Genomic DNA, 12331 nt, shown 5'->3' with positions numbered 1-12331 from the left:
CTTCTATCTTGAAAATCATAAAAATGAAAAAATATCAGAGAATGCAAGTGTGTGTATCCTCCTGAAACACAAAGCATTGAACTGGGTAGATTGTCATCCAGGGAGTGTATATAGCCCGGAGGGAGGAGCTACACGTTTGAGTGTAGTACTTTGTGTGTCCTCCGGAGGCGCTAGCTATACACCCATGGTCTGGGTCTCCCATGGAAGGAACGATAAAGAAAAATCATTTATTAGAAATAAAAAACACAAACAAATTCCCTCATTACCAATTTAATAAGCCCCAAAAAGCCCTCCATGTCCGGCGTAATCCACGGACCTCCAGCGTCGCTTCCAGCATGAAGGTGACAGGAGCTGCAGCAGACACCGCCGATCCTGTCACCTCCACACAGCAACTGAGGTGAGTAGCGCGATCAGCTGAGCTGCCACTGAGGTTACCCGGTGGCCGCCACTGGATACAGCGGTGGCCGCGATTAACCTCAGTGACACCTCAGCAGATTGCGCTACTCACCTCAGTTGCTGCGTGGAGGTGACAGTAGCGGCGGTGTCTGCTACAGCTCCTGTCACCTTCATGCTGGAAGCGACGCTGGAGGTCCGTGGATTACGCCGGACATGGAGGGCTTTTTGGGGCTTATTAAATTGGTAATGAGGGAATTTGTTTGTGTTTTTTATTTCTAATAAATGATTTTTTCAGGTGTGTGTGTGTTTATTTACTGTCACTTACAGATTAATCATGGAGAGTGTCTCAGACGCCTGACATGATTAATCTAGGATTTAGTGGCAGCTATGGGCTGCCATTAACTCCTTATTACCCCGATTTGCCAACGCACCAGGGTAAATCGGGAAGAGCCGGGTACAGTCCCAGAACTGTCGCATCTAATGTATGCGGCAATTCTGGGCGGCTGCTGACTGATATTGTTAGGCTGGGGGGCTCCCCATAACGTGGAGCTCCCCATCCTGAGAATACCAGCCTTCAGTCGTATGGCTGTATCTGGCTGGTATTAAAATGGTGGGGGACCGCACGCCGGTTTTTTTAATTATTTATTTCACTGCACAGTATAGACCCGCCCACCGGCTGCTGTGATTGGGTGCAGTGAGACACCTGTCACTCAGCTTGGGGGCGTGTCTCACTGCAACCAATCATAGGCGCCTGTGGGCTGGGAAAGCAGGGAATACGAGATTGTTTAATGGGCGGCCGGCTTTTTCAAAATAGTAAAAGCCGCCGCAGCAGTGTGAATGCCGTGCAGCGCCGCGCCGGGGATCGGGGAACGGTGAGTATGAGAGAGGAGGGGAAAATGACCGACAGACTGTGAGAGAGGGACAGAGATAGTGACGGACCGACAGAGAGAGAATAGAGACCGAGAGGGAGACCGACTGACAGAGAATAGTGATTGACAGACATTGTGAGACATCGCTCGTTTCCAGTGTTTTAGGAAACATGCGAGAAATGTATTTAGAAAATCGCATGTCACTAGGATGGTGTGAGGGCCGTCCCGTGACATCCGATTATTTACACGCTCCCATAGACTTGCATTGGAGAGAATCGCAGTAGAAACTCGCAAAGAAGGGAATTTTGTTTACTTACCGTAAATTCCTTTTCTTCTAGCTCCAATTGGGAGACCCAGACAATTGGGGTGTATAGGCTATGCCTCCGGAGGCCGCACAACGTATTACACTTAAAAGTGTTAAGCCCCTCCCCTTCTGCCTATACACCCCCCGTGCTCCCACGGGCTCCTCAGTTTTGGTGCAAAAGCAAGAAGGAGGAAAAAGAATTATAAACTGGTTTAAAGTAACTTCAATCCGAAGGAATATCGGAGAACTGAAACCATTCAACATGAACAACATGTGTACACAAAAAAACAGGGGCGGGCGCTGGGTCTCCCAATTGGAGCTAGAAGAAAAGGAATTTACGGTAAGTAAACAAAATTCCCTTCTTCTTTGTCGCTCCATTGGGAGACCCAGACAATTGGGACGTCCAAAAGCAGTCCCTGGGTGGGTAAAATAATACCTCGTAAGAGAGCCGTAAAACGGCCTCTTCCTACAGGTGGGCAACCGCCGCCTGAAGGACTCGTCTACCTAGGCTGGCATCCGCCGAAGCATAGGTATGCACCTGATAGTGCTTCGTGAAAGTGTGCAGGCTCGACCAGGTAGCCGCCTGACACACCTGCTGAGCCGTAGCCTGGTGCCTCAAAGCCCAGGACGCGCCCACGGCTCTGGTAGAATGGGCCTTCAGCCCTGAGGGAACCGGAAGCCCAGCCGAACGGTAGGCTTCGAGAATTGGCTCCTTGATCCACCGAGCCAAGGTTGATTTGGAAGCCTGTGACCCTTTACACTGGCCAGCGACAAGGACAAAGAGTGCATCCGAGCGGCGCAGGGGCGCCGTACGAGAAATGTAGAGTCTGAGTGCTCTCACTAGATCTAACAAGTGCAAATCCTTTTCACATTCGTGAACTGGATGAGGACAAAAAGAAGGTAAGGAGATATCCTGATTGAGATGAAAGGGGGATACCACCTTAGGGAGAAATTCCGGAACCGGACGCAGAACCACCTTGTCCTGGTGAAAAACCAGGAAAGGGGCTTTGCATGACAGCGCTGCTAGCTCAGACACTCTCCGAAGTGAAGTGACTGCTACTAGAAAAACCACTTTCTGCGAAAGGCGTGAGAGAGAAATATCTCTCATTGGCTCGAATGGTGGTTTCTGAAGAACCAGCAGCACCCTGTTCAGATCCCAGGGTTCTAACGGCCGCTTGTAAGGAGGAACGATGTGACAAACCCCCTGCAGGAACGTGCGTACCTGTGGAAGTCTGGCTAGGCGCTTCTGGAAAAACACAGAGAGCGCTGAGACTTGTCCCTTAAGGGAGCCGAGCGACAAACCCTTTTCCAGTCCAGATTGAAGGAAAAACAGAAAAGTGGGCAAGGCAAAAGGCCAGGGAGAAAAACCCTGAGCAGAACACCACGACAGGAAAATTTTCCACGTCCTGTGGTAGATCTTGGCGGACGTTGGTTTCCTAGCCTGTCTCATAGTGGCAATGACGTCTTGAGATAACCCTGAAGACGCTAGGATCCAGGACTCAATGGCCACACAGTCAGGTTGAGGGCCGCAGAATTCAGATGGAAAAACGGCCCTTGAGATAGCAAGTCTGGTCGGTCTGGTAGTGCCCACGGTTGGCCGACCGTGAGATGCCACAGATCCGGGTACCACGACCGCCTCGGCCAGTCTGGAGCGACGAGGATGACGCGGCGGCAGTCGGCCCTGATCTTGCGTAACACTCTGGGCAACAGTGCCAGCGGAGGAAACACATAAGGGAGCTGAAACTGCGACCAATCCTGAACTAAGGCGTCTGCCGCCAGAGCTCTGGGATCTTGAGACCGTGCCATGAATGTCGGTACCTTGTTGTTGTGCAGGGACGCCATGAGGTCGACGTCCGGCACCCCCCAGCGGCAACAGATCTCCTGAAACACGCCGCTGTGGAATTGTCCGACTGAATTCTGATCTGCTTGCCTTCCAGCCACTGCTGGAACGCTTTCAGGGCAAGATACACTGCCCGTATTTCCAGAACATTGATCTGAAGCGAGGACTCTTGCTGGGTCCAGGTACCCTGAGCCCTGTGGTGGAGAAAAACCGCTCCCCACCCTGACAGACTTGCGTCCGTCGTGACCACCTCCCAGGATGGGGGTAGGAAGGATTTCCCCTTCGATAATGAAGTGGGAAGAAGCCACCACCGAAGGGAAGCTTTGGTCGCCTGAGAGAGGGAGACGTTCCTGTCGAGGGACGTCGGCTTCCTGTCCCATTTGCGTAGGATGTCCCATTGAAGAGGACGCAGGTGAAACTGCGCGAAAGGAACTGCCTCCATTGCTGCCACCATCTTCCCCAGGAAGTGCATGAGGCGCCTCAAGGGGTGTGACTGGCCTTGAAGGAGAGATTGTACCCCTGTCTGTAGTGACCGCTGCTTGATCAGCGGAAGCTTCACTATCGCTGAGAGGGTATGAAACTCCATGCCAAGGTATGTGAGCGATTGGGCCGGTGTCAGATTTGACTTTGGAAAATTGATGATCCACCCGAAACTCTGGAGAGTCTCCAGGGTAGCGTCGAGGCTGTGTTGGCATGCCTCTTGAGAGGGTGCCTTGATCAGGAGATTGTCCAAGTAAGAGATCACCGAGTGACCCTGAGAGTGGAGGACCGCTACTACAGTAGCCATAACCTTGGTGAAAACCCGTGGCCCTGTTGCTGAAGAGGAACAGGGACCACCACTCCTTCTGCCTTCAGAGTGCCCAGCGCCTGCAGAAGAGCCTCGGCTCGCTCGGGAGGCGGGGATGACCTGAAGAATCGAGTCGGGGGACGAGAGGTGAACTCTATCTTGTAACCGTGAGACAGAATGTCTCTCACCCAACGGTCTTTTACCCGTGGCAGCCAGGCGTCGCAAAAGCGGGAGAGCCTGCCACCGACCGAAGATGCGGAGTGAGGAGGCCGAAAGTCATGAGGAAGCCGCTTTGGTAGCGGCACCTCCGGTGGCCTTTTTAGGACGTGACTTAGACCGCCATGCATCAGAGTTCCTTTGATCTTTCTGAGGCCTTTTGGACGAGGAGAATTGGGACCTGCCCGCGCCCCGAAAGGACCGAAACCTCGACTGCCCCTTCCTCTGTTGGGGTATGTTCGGTTTGGGCTGGGGTAAGGATGTATCCTTTCCCTTGGATTGTTTGATGATTTCATCCAAACGCTCGCCAAACAATCGGTCGCCAGAAATTGGCAAACTGGTTAAGCGCCTTTTGGAAACAGAATCTGCCTTCCATTCCCGTAGCCACAAGGCCCTGCGGAGTACCACCGAATTGGCGGCTGCAACCGCCGTACGGCTCGCAGAGTCCAGGACAGCATTAATAGCGTAAGACGCAAATGCCGACGTCTGAGTGGTTATGGACGCCACCTGTGGCGCGGACGTGCGTGTGGCTGCGTCAATTTGCGCTTGACCTGCTGAGATAGCTTGTAGCGCCCATACGGCTGCGAACGCTGGGGCAAAAGAAGCGCCGATAGCTTCATAGATGGATTTCAACCAGAGTTCCATCTGCCTGTCAGTGGCATCTTTGAGTGAAGCCCCATCTTGCAAGTATGGATCTAGCTGCCAGTCTGGAGATTGGAGGATCCACTTTGGGACACTGAGCCCAACTTTTGACCACGTCAGGGGGAAAAGGATAACGTGTATCCTTAAGGCGCTTAGAAAAACGCTTATCTGGACAAGCATGGTGATTCTGGACTGCCTCTCTGAAATCAGAGTGGTCCAGAAACATACTCGGTGTACGCTTGGGAAACCTGAAACGGAATTTCTCCTGCTGAGAAGCTGACTCCTCCACCGGAGGAGCTGAGGGAGAAATATCCAACATACGATTGATGGACGCAATAAGGTCGTTCACTATGGCGTCCCCGTCCGGAGTATCAAGATTGAGAGCGGCCTCAGGATCAGAATCCTGATCAGCTGTCTCCGCATCATCAACCAGAGATTCCCCCCTCTGAGACCCTGCACAATATGATGATGTCGAGGGAAAATCTAAGCGAGCTCGCTTAGTCGGTCTGGGGCTGGGGTCTGTGTCAGAACCCTCAGCCTGGGATCCATGAGATACCCCGGGAGGACATTGTTGGTCCAGCTGAGGTGGGCCAGGGAACAAAGATTCAACAAAGTCCCTGTGCTGAGATACTGGCCTGGACTGCAAGGCTTCTAGTATCTTAGCCATAGTCTCAGAGAGTTTTGCAAACTCCGTCCCCGTCACCTGAACAGTGTTAGCAGGTGGCTCCCCCTGGGCCCCTCTTAGCAGAGGCTCCGGCTGAGTAAGTGCCACAGGGGCCGAACAGTGCACACAATGAGGGTCAGTGGAACCTGCCGGTAGCGGGGTCGTACATGCGGCGCAGGCAACATAATAAGCCTGTGTTTTGGCACCCCTGCCTTTCGTGGGCGCCATGCTATTATCTTCCCTGAGTAACACAATAGGGTATATAGCCAGAAATCAACAGTGCACCATACAGTGTAAAACATATATACCATAAACATATAATGTTACACTACTGCACAATGGGGCTAGCACCACAGGTGCTGCTTACCACCCGCCTAAACCGGTTGTGAGGCCACCAGAGTCCCTGCCTGGGTCTCCCAGACTTTGTCCCCCTCTGCAGCGTCCGAGGAGCTGACAGGAATGGCTGCCGGCGTCCTGAGGAGAGGAGGGAGCCGTGGGCGTGACCCAGAAAGAGCGGGAACTGGTGCCCGCACTGTGCACAGTGAGAGGGGTGGAGTATGCAAAGCATGCTCCAGCCCTCAGTGCTGCTCGTTCTGTGCAGCGTCCCGCCCTTCCCCTGCCTGTCAGGGCTGTGGGCGGGAGGAAAGGAAACTAGGCCGCAAAAAGCCGGGGACTCTAGTAATAAACGCGGCCGCCGTAAAAGCACGGCCGGCGTGAAAGTCCCCGGCGCACTACAAGTCCCAGCCGCGCCGCAGTGTTTCCATGGCCGCGGCGGTCAGTGCGGCAGTCCCTATACATAAACACACTCAGCAACGCTGAGTGTGTAATGGCACATATTAACCCGGTCAGCGCCGTGGTCCCCGGTGCACTAGCACACCCAGCAAAGCTGGAGTGTTGCTGTGCGCTGTCCCCACAGGGATACAGAGTATCCGGGTGAAGGGACCATTCCTCCAAGTAGCAGGGCCATGTCCCTGAACGATACCCGGCTCCTATCCAGCAGGCTCCACAGGAGTTGTGGATGAAGCACGGTCTCAGTGCCTGGAGACCGATAGGATCCCACTTCACCCAGAGCCCTGAGGGGGATGGGGAAGGAAAACAGCATGTGGGCTCCAGCCTCCGTACCCGCAATGGATACCTCAACCTTAACCACACCACCGACAAGAGTGGGGTGAGAAGGGAGCATGCTGGGGGCTCTATATGGGCCCACTTTTCTTCCATCCGACATGGTCAGCAGCTGCTGCTGACCAATCTGTGGAGCTGTGCGTGCGTGTCTGACCTCCTTCGCACAAAGCAAAAAACTGAGGAGCCCGTGGGAGCACGGGGGGTGTATAGGCAGAAGGGGAGGGGCTTAACACTTTTAAGTGTAATACTTTGTGTGGCCTCCGGAGGCATAGCCTATACACCCCAATTGTCTGGGTCTCCCAATGGAGCGACAAAGAAAAAGCAGCATGCTGCGATTTTTTTCTCAGTCTGATTTGGACTGAGAAAAAAAAAAAAAAAAAAAAAAAAAAAAAATCGCAGATATGAGCTGAATCAATCACTAACATGTGTCCGATTCCAATGCGAGATTTTCTCGCATTGCTCTACTGCGAGAAACTCGCAAGTGAGAAGCAGCCCTAACCCATTCCCTCCGCAGACAATTTTCAGTTTTGCAACTCTTGTTGTGTATTTTTTTTCTCTCTCTTCTTCACTCTTTCTTCAAAAGAACCCTAACTTATGGATTTCAGCCACATAGCTGTATGATGTTTTTTTTGTTTGTTTTTTTGTGGGACGAGTTGTACTTTTGAATGTCCTTTTCTTTACCATTCAATGTAGTGAAAATAGGGGGGGGGGGAAATAAATAAATAAAATCTAAGTATGGTGAAATAAGGAAAAAAAAAAATGTATTTTGTGTCCTATAGTTCAGATGTACCTGGATGTGGGGGAAGTGTAAGCACTGGGGCTAACAGTTTGCCTGCTAAAAAAGAAAATTAATATTCACTGCTCCCCCACGCTCATAATCCCGCCCACCTCTATGCATTGAAGCCAATACCGAGAGGTGGGTGGGATTATAGGCGTGAGGACCAGTGAATATTTATTTTCTTTAATAGCGGCACACATGATCATTAAAAAGAATGAAAATGAACTGCTCCCCTCGCCCATAATTCCAGGTGTAGGGAGCAGTGAATATTTTGGCAACTGACAGCATGTAACTGGGAATTAATCGGAGGATAGGTAGAATAGGTCTGGCTCACCGAGGAGATAGGGTTGATGCTCAGAAGTTAAAAATGAAATGCAATAGTAGAGAAAATAATTAAGTGCCGAAGTATAATCTGTACTATAGCATGTAACTGGGGGCACATGGCATTGACATCATGCGCGGCGTCACTTACACACTGAAGTCAGTTGCCGGCATTAGAAAAGAACACCTAGAACCAGGGCAGAGGAGGGATAGTGAGTATAATCGTCAATTTTTTGTGTGGGGCGTGATGGAAGGCATATACACCAGGATGGATCCATGATGGGGAACATTATATATATGTATATACTATGGTGAAAAGTCATCCAGGAGATCTTTGGCACCAGTGCACTCTGTAAGGTCTTTATTTCGAAGGTCCTGGTAGGGTAGATAAAGAAATCTCAAATATTTCCTGCAGTATATGCGATCATACTTCTATACCGAGGCTCTTGAATAGTTGAATAGTAACTAGCCACCATTATTGTGTAGAATGACCCCCCCGGACTGGAGCAAAGAAAACAACTTACCTTGAGGGATTCCAAGAAATACAACTACAGCTCAATTTACAAGATATTTCATGCTGCAGAGACCACTGACTGAGATTCATCACGTCAGGGGCTTCGTAGATCCTAACCACCCCATCTGCAGAGCACGTGGCCAACATTAAGCCAATGTGCTTGGGGGCAAACTTGACATCGGTCACCGACGTCCTGCTATCCACAAGCGTAGTTCTCTTCACCTAACAATACACAATGAAAACTAAAGGTTATTTAATTTTTAGAAAACTTTTTCAGATAATATCAAGAGCAAAATCCCAAAAATGTTTTGCTTTTATTCACATAAAATGTGCCTCTGATGTGTATGGGTAGACTACAGAGGAGACCGTTTTGCAGGCAGCAGAGTGTGTCTTTTTTCCTTGGTCTTGCTACCTGCTTATTAATGGTCAATTGATACAGGGGCATTTGAGTGCCGTGATCCGGCCTGGACGTTACTTCTGGCGGGCAACAGCACACAGGGAGGCGATGGCTTGCTGTGCCAGCTCGTGGCCTGGTAAACACCCCCCGATGAGGTCATGTGATCTCATCTGTGACATCCAAACTGCTCAGTCTGTGGCTGGACTCATAGGAGACAGTGATTTTTCCTAGATACAGCAACTCTGTGGTATTGGTTTATATAATATAAGCAATCAGAAGGTCACAGGGTCAGGTATTTTACGAAGCAAAATGTAAAAGAAAAAAACAAAAAACTACATTAAAAAAGAAAAAAAAAAAAAAATTGGAGGAAAAAAAAATGAAATTGTAAAACAGATTTTTGCTTGCCGCAATTCCACACAACAAAACAATAAATGCAGAAGAAAAGGCAAAGCTTCGTATGTACCCCAAAATAGTATCAATATAAAGATCATCAACCAAAACAAAGAAATAAATTAAAAAAATGATATAGATTTATTTTTTATATTAGACAGACAGACACACACACACACACACACTTTCCCAGATAATAACACAGGGTCTCATATTTTTTTCTCTGAAACATGCGTTGGGGCTTAGTTTCAGGGTGTGTCTTAGAAATTTTTTTCCCCTAATTAAAACAAAAAATTAAAAAAAAAAAAGTATTTATTCGAATTATAATCAAGTCATCACATCCTGGAACATAAACATTTTGTGATAATCCGATTACTGGCTCAGATGCGCATTTTCTTATCGGATCTGCTATTCTCATAATGCAGAACCAGTCCTACAGTGGTGGGTGCATACCATATTTACAATGGTTTAAAATTACCTGCTTATTACCTGCTTACATTTACTACTAAGTTTACCCCCAAAAGAAAGCAGACACCATCTAAAAAGAATCACACTTACCAGACCCTAAACAATTAGAGTTGGCAAGTAAAAAGTTGAGCTGCAGGGAACCCCCCACCCCCAAAAAAGAAAAAAAAAACACTTGAGTGGTGCTTTAACTAAAATTCAAAATTGATCACAAGTTTGAAAAGAGAGAAAAATAAAAAATAACCAGAATGACATTTTTCGGAGCGGTCACTCCATCCCAGATGACAAAAATTGCTTTACAAAATCCAGTGCAGAAATGTGTCCACATCCTTATTGATCCTCTTGTGGACATCTAATCTGATGGTTCTTCCATCATTTATCTAGAAGGAAGACATTTTATAGTTTTTTTGTCAAGAATCATGTAGTGTAAGCCCAAGGTGATCTTACCCAATGACTTTGTCCTCTAGGTTTGTCGTTTGATTCTCCTACGATTTCTTCCCACACCGCAGCCGTTCTGTCAAATGAACATGACGCCAGCACCTGACCAAACTCTGGATGAGCCCACGTTACTCGCCACACCGACCCACTGTGTGTCTGAACACAGGCATGAGAATTAGTATATGGACAATACAAACTTAAAAAAGAGAATTTTGTTTACTTACCGTAAATTCTTTTTCTTATAGTTCCGACATGGGAGACCCAGACCATGGGTGTATAGCTAGCGACCTCCGGAGGACACACAAAGCACTACACTCAAACGTGTAGCTCCTCCCTCCGGGCTATATACACCCCCTGGATGACAATCTACCCAGTTCAGTGCAAAAGCTGAAGGAGGACATCCACCCATAAGTAGAGATAGAGTAAAACTCGGCAAAACCAGCACTCTGTCTACTAACAACAGCCGTGAAGCACACGGAACAAAAAAACTGCCAACAGGCAACAGGGAGGGTGCTGGGTCTCCCATGTCGGAACTATAAGAAAAAGAATTTACGGTAAGTAAACAAAATTCTCTTTTTCTTTATCGTTCCTTTATGGGAGACCCAGACCATGGGACGTTCCAAAGCAGTCCATGGGTGGGAAATAAACGAAACGGAGAAGTAGGCAACACCTAACTTCACAAATGGGCGACAGCCGCCTGAAGGATGCGTCTGCCCAAGCTCGCATCTGCCGAAGCATGAGCATGCACTTGGTAGTGCTTAGAAAAAGTGTGCAGACTGGACCAAGTGGCAGCCTGACACACTTGCTGAGCCGTAGCCTGGTGCCTGAAAGCCCAGGAGGCACCGACAGCTCTGGTCGAGTGCGCCTTAATCCCCGACGGGGGAGGCACCTGAGAAGATTGGTAGGCATCGGCGATAGCCGACCTAACCCAACGAGCCAAGGTCGGTTTAGACGCCGAAAGGCCCTTGCGCTGACCCGTGGTTAGCACAAAAAGTGAGGTGCACCGCCGAAAAACGGCGGTGCGAGACACATAGATTCGGAGCGCCCGCACCAAATCTAAGGTGTGCAACGCCTTCTCAAAGCGATGCACAGGGGCCGGACAAAAAGAGGGCAATGAAATGTCCTGGTTAAGGTGGAAGGAAGACACCACCTTAGGGAGAAAGTCCGGAGTCGGACGAAGAACCACCTTGTCTTGGTGAAACACCAAAAAGGGGGATTCCGAAGAAAGCGCAGCCAAATCAGAAACTCTCCTGAGAGAAGTTATGGCTACTAGAAAGACAACTTTCTGTGAAAGTCTAGACAAAGGAACCTCCCTGAGAGGCTCAAAAGGGGGCTTCTGTAAGGCCGTGAGGACCAAATTAAGGTCCCAGGGATCCAAGGGTCGTCGGTAAGGAGGAATGATGTGAGATGCGCCCTGCATGAAGGTGCGCACCTGAGCCAGTCGGGCGATACGCCGCTGGAACAATACCGACAAAGCCGACACCTGTCCCTTAAGTGAATTGAGGGACAGACCCAACTGTAGACCCGACTGTAGAAAAGACAGGATGGTCGGCAAGGCGAACGGCCAAGGAGCATGGCCGGAAGAGCGACACCAGGACAGGAAAATTTTCCAAGTCCTGTGGTAAATCTTAGCCGAGGAAGACTTCCGAGCCTGAGTCATGGTGGAGATGACCTCAGAGGGAATGCCTGAAGCCGTCAGGATCCAGGACTCAAGAGCCACGCCGTCAATCTGAGAGCCGCAGAATTCTGGCGGAAGAACGGACCTTGAGAGAGAAGGTCTGGGCGGTCCGGAAGATGCCACGGCACCCCTACGGACAGGCGGAGCAGGTCTGGGTACCAGGCTCGCCTGGGCCAGTCCGGAGCAATGAGTATTACTCGACGGCCCTCCATTCGGATCTTGCGCAGAACCCTGGGCAATAGCGCTAGAGTGGGAAACACATAGGCCAGACTGAACTGAGACCAATCCTGAACCAGTGCGTCTGCTGCGAAGGCTTGAGGATCGTGGGAGCGAGCCACGTAAACCGGAACCTTCTTGTTGTGCCGGGAAGCCATTAGATCTACTTCCGGAGTGCCCCACTTGCGGCAAATTGACCTGAACACTGACGGATGCAGTGCCCACTCGCCGCCGTCCACGGTTTGACGGCTGAGATAATCGGCCTCCCAGTTTTCCACGCCTGGGATGTGGACT

The 12331-nt window shown here is 49.9% G+C and overlaps 1 protein-coding gene across 2 annotated transcripts in view; it reads right to left on the bottom strand.

The window, feature by feature from the left end:
- SEH1L (SEH1 like nucleoporin) overlaps positions 1-12331 on the bottom strand; it is a 71875-nt gene that overhangs the window by 49977 nt on the left and 9567 nt on the right. For both annotated transcript variants that reach the window (XM_075314586.1, XM_075314587.1), the window contains exons 3-4: positions 10153-10299; positions 8464-8675 (exon numbers count right to left, since the gene is read on the bottom strand). In XM_075314586.1, the coding sequence (XP_075170701.1) occupies positions 8464-8675; positions 10153-10299 (359 nt within the window). The remainder of the gene's footprint in view (positions 1-8463; positions 8676-10152; positions 10300-12331) is intronic.

This window comes from Anomaloglossus baeobatrachus, chromosome 6 (assembly GCF_048569485.1).
Source record: "Anomaloglossus baeobatrachus isolate aAnoBae1 chromosome 6, aAnoBae1.hap1, whole genome shotgun sequence".
Lineage (NCBI taxonomy): Eukaryota > Metazoa > Chordata > Amphibia > Anura > Aromobatidae > Anomaloglossus > Anomaloglossus baeobatrachus.
This window is presented reverse-complemented; position numbering and strand designations above follow the sequence as displayed.